The sequence below is a fragment of the Photinus pyralis genome, unplaced genomic scaffold (assembly GCF_008802855.1).
Source record: "Photinus pyralis isolate 1611_PpyrPB1 unplaced genomic scaffold, Ppyr1.3 Ppyr1.4_LG2, whole genome shotgun sequence".
NCBI lineage: Eukaryota > Metazoa > Arthropoda > Insecta > Coleoptera > Lampyridae > Photinus > Photinus pyralis.
Genome location: NW_022170403.1, coordinates 5,956,846 through 5,969,359, shown reverse-complemented (window position 1 = coordinate 5,969,359; position 12,514 = coordinate 5,956,846). Strand labels below are relative to the sequence as shown.

The following is a 12,514-nucleotide window of genomic DNA, read 5'->3' as shown; positions in this document are numbered from 1 at the left end:
TGCATATAGTACATGAGAATTTTGTGGTGGGCGGTGCTTACCGAGGGCTGAAGTACGTCACAATTGGCAGCGCGTTTTATTGGTTGTTTGGAAGTGAGGCAACCGTTTAGTATACGGACCGTGGGTGCAAACGGCCATAAACCTTACATTTTTAAAAAACACGAAACATTGAAATATCTCGTAGGCTTTGTATTATACAAATAATTGTACATATCTACTATCAGATGCCCAAAGGAATGTACCCAATTACCAGTAACCCTGTATAAACAACTAGTAGCAATAATACCATGCAAGATAGGTATTGTTTATACCACAGATCTGTGCTTATACTTGTGAGAATCCACCCTGATGGTTAGGCAACACACGTTTACATCCGAAACAAAAATATAATATGCTCTGTATATAACCAACGACCGTTTTGCGCAGATGCCGAATACTAGGGGATTTTCGTAATGAAGCTAGGGGAGAATGAAAAGAAGATGGTGAGGAGTTCGACGGAAGGCACACGCTTTCCCGGTTTTTTTATTATTCTTGATTATTTTTGGTGATGGTGTTTTGAAGGTGTATTTACAGGTAGTAACCATTTTATTCTTTCTTGTACTAGCTATTTAATCATTGAATTTCTTGCCACAATTTGATATTATTTACATTTTGCTGATTTTGCATAAACTACGATATATGAATCATGGCGTACTCCATGCCTTTGTTTTGAGTACCGTTATATAGTAATCGTGTTTGTAATACTGTACAGATGATTATGCCATTATTTTGTTTAAATAAGTATTTACTTCTGTTATTCATGAGGAGTTGATTATCGGTGTGATGTTGCTCTGTCCGAATCATCCGTAACTATTCCCTGAGGGAAGTACCTAATACAGTTTGATGGTTCGCTGTATCTGTTACTTTCTGTTTCGTGGCTCGCTGCAGTTCTTGCGCGTTAGCTATACGAAGGGGGGCTCTTTTATTTGATGTTTCGATGTTTGTGTGTGCGAGTGGGTCATTCTGTCTCCGTGGAGTAGGTACCTAATGCAGTTAGATCTTTCGCTGTATCTGTTGCCTGCTCGTCTCGTGCGGATTGTAGTTCTTAACATCTTAGCAATACGAGTGGGGGCCCTCTCATTAAAATTTCCTCTATTTAAAATATGTTCTGCTTGAGCGATAATCGATTTTCACATGAATACTTGCTATTGACCAATGGCATTCTCACATGTACTTTTCGTGGTAAATTAAATTATGTTAATGGAAGGATGGAGTAGAGCCACACCATTTACATGTTTCCTATGTACATGCAGTTTGTTTATTTGACGAGTTGTGTTCACCATCGATCGTACAGGTATTTTGATGTGTTTTTGTACTGAATTGATTTATCATGTTTTCCACTGCATATATGATGTCTTGTGTATTTTGATTTTATGAACTTGTTTAATTGCCTTTGCTTGATTATCTGATTTTTATCATACAATTTGAGATGCTTTATTTATGTGTATTTTCTCTTAATTTTATTGCTGTAGGTGATTTATTTCATGTATTTGTGTGGCCTATGCCAGGGTTTTAGTCCCGGAGAAGGTTTCCCTGGCATGGTCTTGTGTGTGCGTTAATATATTTATTTGATCTTGTCATTTCTTACGCACACAAGTTCTGTCTTTTATTTAATTCCCTTCCCGATTATGTCTCACGTCCCAACACATAAAAGAACCGATTACACAACGTAGGAGTCCATTCGTGCCACCCAAATTCAAAAGTGCGGCGAAACTACCATCGTTTCGACTTGAAAGGTAGGTGGCTCTGCTTGTAGTTTTTGCCAGAGTTGCCAACCGTATAGGGTAAGTCAACGTATTCCGTGTCGGCTTGATAGACCCCCCCTAGGAACATTACATACTATGCGATCAAAAATGAGTTGCTGTCGAGTCACCTTTGGAATTTAAGTTTACATGGAAAAAAAGGCGACTTGACAACAACTCATTTTTGATCGCCCGTTATTCATCACCGCCGTTACAGTATTTTGCATGAACACGGTTTGGGAGAATTGTTACCAAACTTTTCCTATTCACAAATCCACATCGATACCTAATCATTTGAATTCATGCCATACCATTCAAATTGAAAGACGTGAATTTTATTTTTTACTCAGTTGTAAACGTTGATTAACAAGACAAAACGCAAACGGGTAAACGTCATGTTTAAACGCTACTGACTTGTAAAACTGACAGCAGACCTGTAAAACTAACAGCTGACCTGTAAAAATTTTACAAGTTAGTAATCTAGTAATTTCATTGGCCAGAATTAATGCGATGTCTCTGTTACATGGATAACATGATATTTTAGACATTTCTTCGAGATCAATTTAAGAACTAATTATTTACGTTTACTATTGTTTGCAAATGAGTAACAAATAAAATATTGTACATTATACGCCAGGTAAAGGTTGATTCTCACTATACATAACGTTTCCATACCATACCATATCCTTTCCATTACCATTCCGTAAATTATTATACCTATGAAATTGACCTTTAAGTGATATGTGCGTAAGACATTTAGCCGCGCGTTAATACACATTCTCCTTTCCGTTCACATATAGAAGGCGAATGTGTATTAGCGCGCGACTGAATGTCTTACGCACATATCACTTAAAGGTCAATTTCGTAGCCTATAATAATTTACGGAATGGTTATGGAATGGATATGGTATGGAAACGTTATGTATAGTGAGAATCAGCCTTAATACTTTTACTGGCTCTAGGAGATGACAGGCTCGCCTGACGGCTCGCCAGTCAACTTCTCCTATCGCCAGTAAAAACTCACTTACCTGGCTAATAATGTAAAATACTATTACACATTTCCCGATTGTATTGTATGTATGCAATTTGCCTTCATTCATGTGTTATTCTCTGGCTTAGCTCTTGAATGACTTGAATACTGTCAGGTGGAGATATTCAACCGTTTTCAAATGTCCCCAACGAAAAAAAATTTACCCAAACATTGATGTTGAAAGTCGGACACGATTTTCTCCGGATTTTCGTGGTTCCAATATTACATTCGTTACTAAACCAGATGTTTTTGAAAAAATTAAGATATTGATCAATTCTTTGGTACCTACATATACATATAATAAATCAGTTGTAAATTCATGTAGTAATTCTAAGCTTGTCCTATAGGAGAAGATCTACTATTTTTTCTTCATTGCCAGAAGTATCTAGTTTGTCTCGCCATTGTAATTTACGCTCAAGGTATTCGACCTTCTCTTCTAAGCAGTTGAGAGTTTGTTGCCATTGTTGTTCGTTTTTCTTCATTTCTTCCTGGATTTTGGTCATGTCCTCCTTCGTACTTGTATTATCAGGCGAACGGCTGACCTTTTTGCTTTTCGCATAGGGGCTATTTTCTTCGAGCGAGGCATCTAAAGACTTTTTTGTAATAGGATCATTGATAAGATGTACCTAATGCTATTGCTTTGCTGACGATTCTCCATAAAACAGATTGTCCTCCTACGTGAGTTTAGTTGCTTATCAACCAGGAGCAAATTATTCTATAGCCACAGTATATCCCTATACCATAATATATTATACTATGCCTATACTGTGCTATAGCATTTAATAAAAAATTAAGTAATTATTCAATGACTAGAGTATATTTATGATACTGTAATCATAGCTACTCTTTGCTGGAATGAAAGTTTTCATAGCTAATTTGGTTTTTAAGTTATGGCCTGATATAAAAAATTTGCTAATTTCAAACCGCGTTGACATATGAGTATGACCATTGAATATTCAGATTCTTTATTCAATGGTATGACCAAAAACTATCCTCAGCTTTGGTATGACTATGTTTTCTATTTGAAATGTTTAATTGAAATTTTGTGTGATTGTATGTGCAATGTGGGGGCTAAACTTGACTTCAAACCATCGTACCGTGTTTAGATCTGTGATCGTACGTCTTTTGAATGTTCTTTTCCCACAGGCAGGCAATGTAAATAAAAATAGTTTACATAAAAAAGCGGCGTACCTTTATCTATTCAAAAATTGGATATCTTGTTGAAAACTTTCCAAACTTTTTGGATTTCTTGTCTAAAAAAGTTTGGATATCTTGTCAAAAAATTTCCGAACTTTTTGGATATTTTGTCCAAAAAATTTGGATTTCTTGTCTAAAAAAAATTCGATATTTGGATATCTTGTCGCGCCACCGACAAGATATCCAAATCGGAGTTTCCAAATTGGTTGGATATTTTGTCGCTTTATTTGGATTTGGATAATTTGTCCCTAAAAAGTTGGAATTTGGATTTCTTGTCGGTCCCTTGAAGGTGTGCCAGACGGCCATCAAATTCCGATGTCTCAAAGGGGGGCCCCCCATGAATTATTTTCCGAGATGCTGTTTTTGAAAGTCAAACGTGCATAACTTTTACATACGACAATCAATCGGTCTCAGATTTTGCATACACATGCCTTCAGTGGTGCCAAGTTAAACGTTTGAAAATTGGGGGGGGGGCACGTTGTACCCTTCATGCTATTCTAATGAAATCGAAATAAATTGGTTTGTAGTTTGTACAAAGTATAACTCTCACTAATTTTATCTCTCATGGTACTCTAATTAAAGGTCTCAACGAAAGGAATTAATTTCTACCAACCATAGTCCTCATCCTCGACCTCATATTGTGATCGGATATATTTCCTGATATCTCCAGAACGGATTGTCGGAAGCGGGTACTCACAAAGGGCGATTGGAACGTGTTCAAGAAATATATCCATTGGTGATGTCAAAACGTTAAGAGTGAATATCTGGAAACCGGTTTGTCGGAGGAAAGTACTCTCAAAGGCAATTTCTGCAGAATGGAGTGTTGGAGGATTTTGAATATTTAACGTCAACTGTTGGTTGTTTTCGTTTGTGCCGTGTTTATTAATGAAACAAATATGTTTTTAAAAACCTCTTATCAACAGTATTCAAAAAAGTACCTATATATACATGGGTGTATATGTATGTACCTACTTCTGGGGAACACATTCTTTTAGTGTAGGTAAGTATTAGATGCTAGGCCGCCTCAATGTGGGTGACGCGGTACATCTCAGAAAAGGTTAATAAGGACACCTCTCCTAATATGTTTGGATGATAGATAATGAATTACCATATCTCTAGTATCCTCGCCTGTGTAAACCAAAGTGAGCAAATATTTTTTATGATAGTAATTTATGTTATTCTGTGACTCCAATTTGTTGTAATGATGCAAGAAACATCGATACAAGCGATTTAAAAGCTCCCGGAGGAATCTATTTGCTTTTGTCAGATCCGTAAAAGCTCGAGCTTCTTGCGTTAATATATAGGACGCCCACTTCCAGTAAAGATTGAACATTCGTTGGCACATTCGGATGTATATCGCCACCACATCTACTTATATCGAGAAAACCATGTTTAATATTTGTTGGATGGTGTGTTAGAGATAACTTGATGAGACGAAAACGCAATTCTTTGATTTTAAGTTTTTCTAGAATGCATCACGCATAGTTGCCATTATTGTACACGTGGTACACGTGGGTGAACGATAATGGAATGTAGAAAAAAAACTTTTAACCCTATAATGAAAACATCTTATAATATGGCTTGTATTTTCCAGAACCATTCGTATCCCCTTACAGTGTTGTAATTAAAGATGGTCATTTCTACAGATTCCTTTGTTCCAGATTATTCTTCCGTTTCATTTCTACTTACCTTTCATTTTATAATATTGATCCAAACACCTACCAAACTCTATGTATTTTGCGACTTAAGAGAAAGTCGTAAATGACAGCGCGCACAGAATTTATAGCGTCAATCAGAGACCACTATTTACAATTCAATTTAACACTCATTCTTGCATCGCCTTCGTTCCACCTTCAGAGTCTGCGCTACAGGAAAAGCACCATACGTCAAATGGCGGAAAATTAAACATTTAGTGCTTTTCCAACAGTCTAAGAGGATCAAGTGATATTCATATTTGCGAAGAAACTTTGTGAAAAAGTTACGATGGTCCAGGAGGTATAATTTTCGAGATGAATACTTACCAAAACTGAAGGTCTGAATAAAAATTCTTGCGAAAATTGTGAAATAAATTTTTAATTTTTCTAAAGGTATTTTAAATGTGGCTTCCCGTTTCAACGGTCGTTGTACTTTGCGTGGTGCTTGATGGTACCGTTTCAAAGGATAATGATCTGGAAAATATGTTTCGACAAAGGTAAAGCTTTCTCTTGAATGTATTTATTGCAAATTAATTTTACATCGCAATTTGCATTAACAAGGAATATAAGTAGAGCAGATCATTAGGTATCCATTGTCTAAAATTTAATCAGGCTTTCGCCTAACGAAAAATGCACGCCATAGGTGAACTTTACCCAGGTACAGGAATGAATGCTTAATTTTTTGGCTCAGAAAGCATGCGGTGAAGCGTACAGATTTTTCCGAAAAGGATACGTGTGTGCTTAACCATTTTAGTGGAGACCGGAAATAGTGATCCTTTTGTGTCCGGGCAAAACGATAACAATAATAATAGCGTATATTTATTGCATCTACTACGCAACTTTCGCCTTCTGTAACGCTATAACTGTTTAGGATTTGTAATCTTTTGAATGTAGATGACACTTCTAGTTGTTTGGGAAACCAATAAACTGTCCTGGTGTTGGAACTGAACTTTTCAATAAAGTACCTATCCATAACTGTTATCAAACTTTTGTAAATTAAACGGAACCATCTTATCTTTACAGATCAAGCTCGGATTGGCAAGAAGCGTGGCACCACGAAAAGTTCACACGCTGTCGCGACACGTTAATACAACACCTTTATTGGGCATGTGAGAAAGATATTTATCGTTTAAGCAGAAGAAGTGAAAAACCTCGAGTGATAAAGTTAGGCGAACGCTATGAATATGGTAAGTTTCGGAAATTTCATGTAAAAGGCTTTGGAATGGCCGAAGACTCAAAATTTTGTCCCTAGTGAGCGTGTAGATCCAGGCGTACCTACTCTGATTCGACTGGAAAGGTAATTTAGCACGACGTCTGCAACAGTTGACCCTTCTTCAATTGGCAGGGCAAATGCTTCTGTCCATTTGCTTAAATAGTCCATTGCCACCAAGCTGTATTTATTTCCAGAAAGCTGTCCCTGGGAAAGGGCCAGCGATATCAATAGCTATATCGTTTTGTTCATTCCTACTACATCAATTTTTTTAATACTCTTCTTCTATATTTTCGTTTTTTAGCGTAACACAATGACGTTAAGGTAACGCTTATGTGCTCGATTTTCTGTCGTCTATTTGTCTGTCTGTTCTATCGAGACGTCAGCCCCTGGGTCACCTAGAGACATCAAGTAATTCATAACTGATGCTATATGGTCTATATTAGCCCGTTACTCATTATTTACAGTTTTGTTACGCGGCAACAGCCACGAGTGGTTTTGAAACTTTTTTTTCTTCTGTACTAATGGTATGCATGCGAGCATTACCATCCGCTTTGCAGCATCAAACAACATCAAACAGGGCATGCGTCAAAACCTTTCGAATTTACCATGTCCTGCAAGTTTTGAAGAACGTCTGCACCACCAGTTGCTCCATTAAAGCTTTCTCTGTCTGGAGCCAGAGGACACCAATCTTATCAACCGGGCTATATCGACTTCTTACAAAGTTTAGCCCGATTGTTCCTTCCGTTTTTTAATTGGTCCTAATATACCTGCTGCAAATGTTTTTCTCCATACCGAGCTTTCAACTGTGATACAATTTGTTCAACATCCTGTCAACACAGTCCTTAAAGTGCTTGATTTATAACCATACCAATTCATATTTATCACTGACATTTACAACACATTAATTTAACTACGAGCGCGGATTTCATTATTTATCACTTCGACGGAGGTTAAACACAATTCAATTTGCTTGGGTAGCAAACAAAAAACTTTTAGAAAAATCTTGATATTATATTTCACAACCGCTTTCATTCTTATCGACTTGATGGCGCGTTGATAACGTTCTTGAAAATGCGCTACATTCTTTTATAATGTACCAACTAATATTATATCCCAGGCCTTTTGGTGCATGGCACCCATCTTGGGCCAATATCTCGGCTGGGTGTTTTTAGACCAGAAAAATTAGAACGATTTTGCCCTAAAGTTGAAATTTTTGCAAACAGTTATCGCAAACGCAAAAATGTATTTATTATTGCATCATTATTTGCAAAATTATAAACATATATGAAAAGCTGGAGAAATTGGTACTTGGAGGTTTTCTGGAGCGCATAATATTGGCCCTCAAGATTAACCAGGGATGCTCAGGGGTGGCACTACTCGAGGCAATTGAAATATTTAACTGAAAAGTTACTTCCGCTTCCCCCGACGCGGCCCCTGGGCTTTCCCGGAGAATTTCGAGAGTAGATCTGAACTCTGCGACCGCGAAAATTCCCGAGTAACCATTTTCGGACAATTTCCCAATACTTTTAGTTTTTCACTCCACTGTGTACCTCTAAGCCACTCCATATCTCCACCGCTGTGTATCTCCGGACAATATTGAGGACATCATATCGGGACTAGGCGACCGCTAAACCCTCGAGCAACGATTCCCGGCACTGTTCATCTTGTACTCCACTGCACCCCACCACTCCTGATCCTCTCTCAATTCCGGACCCTCATCCGGTCAGTTTCGAGGACAGATATGAATTATGATTTTTCCGGCAATTTTTCTTGGTGTATTTTTATCACTATGTCCAAAACCGCATTTTCATACATCTGTAAATGAATATCTGGGTTTCAAGGTTTTGCCCTGTTTTTATATTTTGACTCAACATGAAAAAAAGGAACTCAAACAGTTTGGTTATGCATGCATGCTTGAACAGTCTATATCTTTCGGTACTGTTCTGCTTAAAAATCATGACACACCATGATAATTTGACGCCCACATGCAGCATTGTTATAAGGAAATGTATTTTCCCGCCCGCACACGACCATTTGCTTTGATGTTTTCTTCTGATTTTTTTGCTTATTTGTAGTTAGAAACAGGAACCCGGACCGGACCGAAAAAGAACCGAAAACCGGACCGAAACCGGAATTTTTTTCTGGACCGAAAACCGAACCGAAACCGTTATTCCTTCAGAATTCGAAACGTATTGAGAACCGGAACTCAAATTACCTACTTTTTTTTGGTTCTTTTCGGTTTTTTACGGTTCTTAACAGGTTATTGGAAGTTGAAGGACGCGCCGGCAACAACGTCCTGAAAATTGATAAAATATTACTCTATGATTGCCATCCGTGGATTATAAATTTTTAATAAGGTGTCGAAATTGAAGGCATTACGGGTGGCGGTGGCGCTAATTTAGCCACTACTTTAAAAAAATAAAAAAAGAGGGGCGAGGTTTTAGAAAATAAAATTTTCTGATCTTTATCATTTAAGTGTAAATACATATTTCCCTCCTCCTTCTTTATTCCCCTTGTCGCTATAAATTAGCTACACTGACGATACGTCACGATTTGGTGTTCATGACTTTTTCTGCACACCTATTAATTAACAAATCACGTTGAATTTTTTGAATGACATACTTTCTGAAAAACTAGAACCGAAAAAAATGCGCAGAACCGAACCGTTATTTCTTTTTAGAACCGAAACCGGATCGGAACCGTTATAAATATTTTCGCTTAAATATAAACAGAACCGGAACCGATATTTCATTTGGGTCCGGGTCCCAACAAACATTCTGAACGCGACCTTCAATCATCGGCCATTGCTTCCACATTACCGATTCTACTCACATTTCCTAGGAAATACAGGTCTTGTTTAATCCGGCGACCCGACTCAAAAACATATTACAGTATTTCAAGACAAGCTACCTACCTAACCAACCCGATATACTATGCACACAGTGGAAATTTTGTAGTTTCGGCTATCCCGGGCTATAATTTGTTGGGGGTGCCATTTGAAATTTGAAAAAATATGACCAGGAAGATGACATTTGGTGAAGGTCAATCAACCAACCCGCGCCGGAGCGATTTAGTTTATATGTTATATAAAAATATAAGTACTCTTCACGTAGGTACTTTTCCAATTTTTTAATATAATGATACGCTACTGAAATACAGCACGCCACTGGTGACAATATTAGTGCGTGGGTAGCAAGGTATACTTTAAACTTTAAAGTATACCTTAGTGGGTAGAAGATTGTGGGTTTATTAATTTTTAACCTATGTTAGCTATTTCTCACTAACAGCACTACTTTTGTTTTAAATATATTTATTCAAAGAAATACAACTTGCTCTCTAAATTCTACGCCATTATTCCTTTCTTCTCCCACTCTCTTTCACTTAACCTTGTCACCCCAAACCCATGAAATTACCACAGAATGCATACACTTTGAATTTCAAAAAAAGTTCCTAACACCTACATATTTAAAATTCTTTGACGGGGCATTATGTTGAAGGACTCTTCACTCTTCAGGCTACAACCTAAAAATATGTTCAACGAAATTGCAATTGTTATACAGAGTGATTTATATCAAAGTTGAATTTTTTAAAATAGAACCCCCTGTATATTATTACATATTTCGATTCCTTGTTCAATTTTAGTGTGAATAAGTAGGTATATAGTAAATAGTAATTAATACGATTTTGTATCCATGTAGCAACATTTTTCTTTTCCTAAAGTATAGTTTGTTATAGATAAACCACCATGGATATCTGTCATGAGAGCTCGACAGCTCGTACGTAGTCGTCGAGGTGGATCTTCAATAACATCTGAGTGTTGTAGTTCTTCAGGATGTACATGGGAAGAGTATGCAGAATACTGTCCTACAAATAAACGTCATACTGTATTTGTAGATTAAACAAATAAATGTGTGATTACCCCAATAACTCATTTAACGAAGCTTCATTTTCGATATTATTATTACTTATCCGTATTTCTGTAAAGAATCCTTTTCATGTATTTAACACATAGCATTGACTTTACACATTATAGACAAACGGTGTAGGCTTAAAAAATGGCAACACAAATGGAGCTGGAAATGTTAGTATGGAGCTGGGCCACAATCCACAGAATACGGCCTTCTCAGAATAGAAACAGCAATGTTAAAAATTTGTATGGTATTTTGGCGGACCCTGGTGGGTGTACTGTGAACTAAAACATCAAAATCAGAGTAGCGCCATCTGGTGACCAGCTTCATGAAATAATTTCCCCAATTCGATCTAAATCATAAATATCGATAAAGAATACACAGTTGTTAAATTAAAGTGTATTTAGATATAATCACATTACATTATTTAACACAGAGAACTTAAATTACATGTTTACAAATTACCTACATATAAAACTCAGAAGTGAGTGGAACTTACGCTTTGTAGATGTTAACACTTTGCAGAAAGATCCTTACATAAGGATTTGTCGTACGAAATATTTGGTTTTAATTGCTGTTTGGACTAAGTACATATTTTTGTTAAAAAATATCTTTAGAACTAAATTTTTTGTTCCAAGAGGTAATAAAACCGTTTCAGCAAATTGTCACACAAGTTTTTGACAACAAATGTTAACTTGATCCTGATGCTTACTTGTTACTTGAGAAGCGAAGGTGGAAGTTGTTGAATTATCTAAAACGTATTTTTATTCATTGTCTAAAAGGAATTACAATATAAGTATCTACGTCTATATACTTAAATATAAAACTCAAGTCTACACCCTTTTGCGCCTTACAGTTGGTAATTTATAAATTCCATACCTTGCATAAATAGGAGAGAAATAACAGCACATTTCAACCCTCTTCGCGTTTCAAACACAAAACAATCTGTTTCAAAATATGGGAAACGATGCCTTTTTGATATTTTATAGTTAAAATCCGCCACACAACACTTTACGGTCACATAACTTGTTCATATTTTAAATCTTTTAAAAGTCAAAATTGACATGTGTAAAACCATGTGTACGTATAAAATCGACGGTAATAGTATTTTATTTGTTACTCAGTTGTAAACGTTGATTAACAAGACAAAACGCAAACGGGTAAACGTCATGTTTAAACGCTACTGACTTGTAAAACTGACAGCAGACCTGTAAAACTGACAGCAGACCTGTAAAACTGACAGCAGACCTGTAAAAATTTTACAAGTTAGTAATCTAGTAATTTCATTGGCCAGAATTAATGCGAAGTCTCTGTTACATGGATCACATGATATTTTAGATATTTCTTCAAGATCAATTTAAGAACTAATTATTTACGTTTACTATTGTTTACAAATGAGTAACAAATAAAATATTGTACATTATACGCCAGGTAATAGTTTTTACTGGCTCTAGGAGATGACAGGCTCGCCTGACGGCTCGCCGGTCAACTTCTCCTATCGCCAGTAAAAACTCACTTACCTGGCTAATAATGTAAAATACTATTCCTGTAACGAGCAAAATTACAGGTTTTGCAAAAAAATATTTGAGTCTGCGATAAATAGTTCTCCGTACAACCACGGGAAACGCTGTAATCAGTGACAATTTAGCGCCATTTAGGTTTCTGTTCTGTGAAGGTCTTATTCTGTGATTT

General features: G+C 36.6%; 1 protein-coding gene across 1 annotated transcript; it reads left to right on the top strand.

The window, feature by feature from the left end:
* The first annotated feature begins 5,931 nt into the window (after positions 1–5,931).
* Positions 5,932–10,813, top strand: LOC116163150 (probable insulin-like peptide 7). Its single transcript, XM_031476998.1, has 4 exons — positions 5,932–6,039; positions 6,095–6,198; positions 6,725–6,888; positions 10,650–10,813. Exons 2-4 carry the CDS (start codon positions 6,104–6,106, stop codon positions 10,811–10,813), a joined length of 423 nt encoding a protein of 140 aa, XP_031332858.1. The 5' UTR covers positions 5,932–6,039; positions 6,095–6,103.
* The last annotated feature ends 1,701 nt before the right edge of the window (positions 10,814–12,514 follow it).

Excerpts from the sequence above, each read along its gene's own strand:
- LOC116163150 (XM_031476998.1), top strand. The coding sequence starts at position 6,104 with ATGTGGCTTCCCGTTTCAACGGTCGTTGTACTTTGCGTGGTGCTTGAT. Across the intron at positions 6,199-6,724 it reads GAAAATATGTTTCGACAAAG|ATCAAGCTCGGATTGGCAAG; the intron begins GTAAAGCTTTCT and ends TTATCTTTACAG. Across the intron at positions 6,889-10,649 it reads AGGCGAACGCTATGAATATG|ATAAACCACCATGGATATCT; the intron begins GTAAGTTTCGGA and ends AGTTTGTTATAG.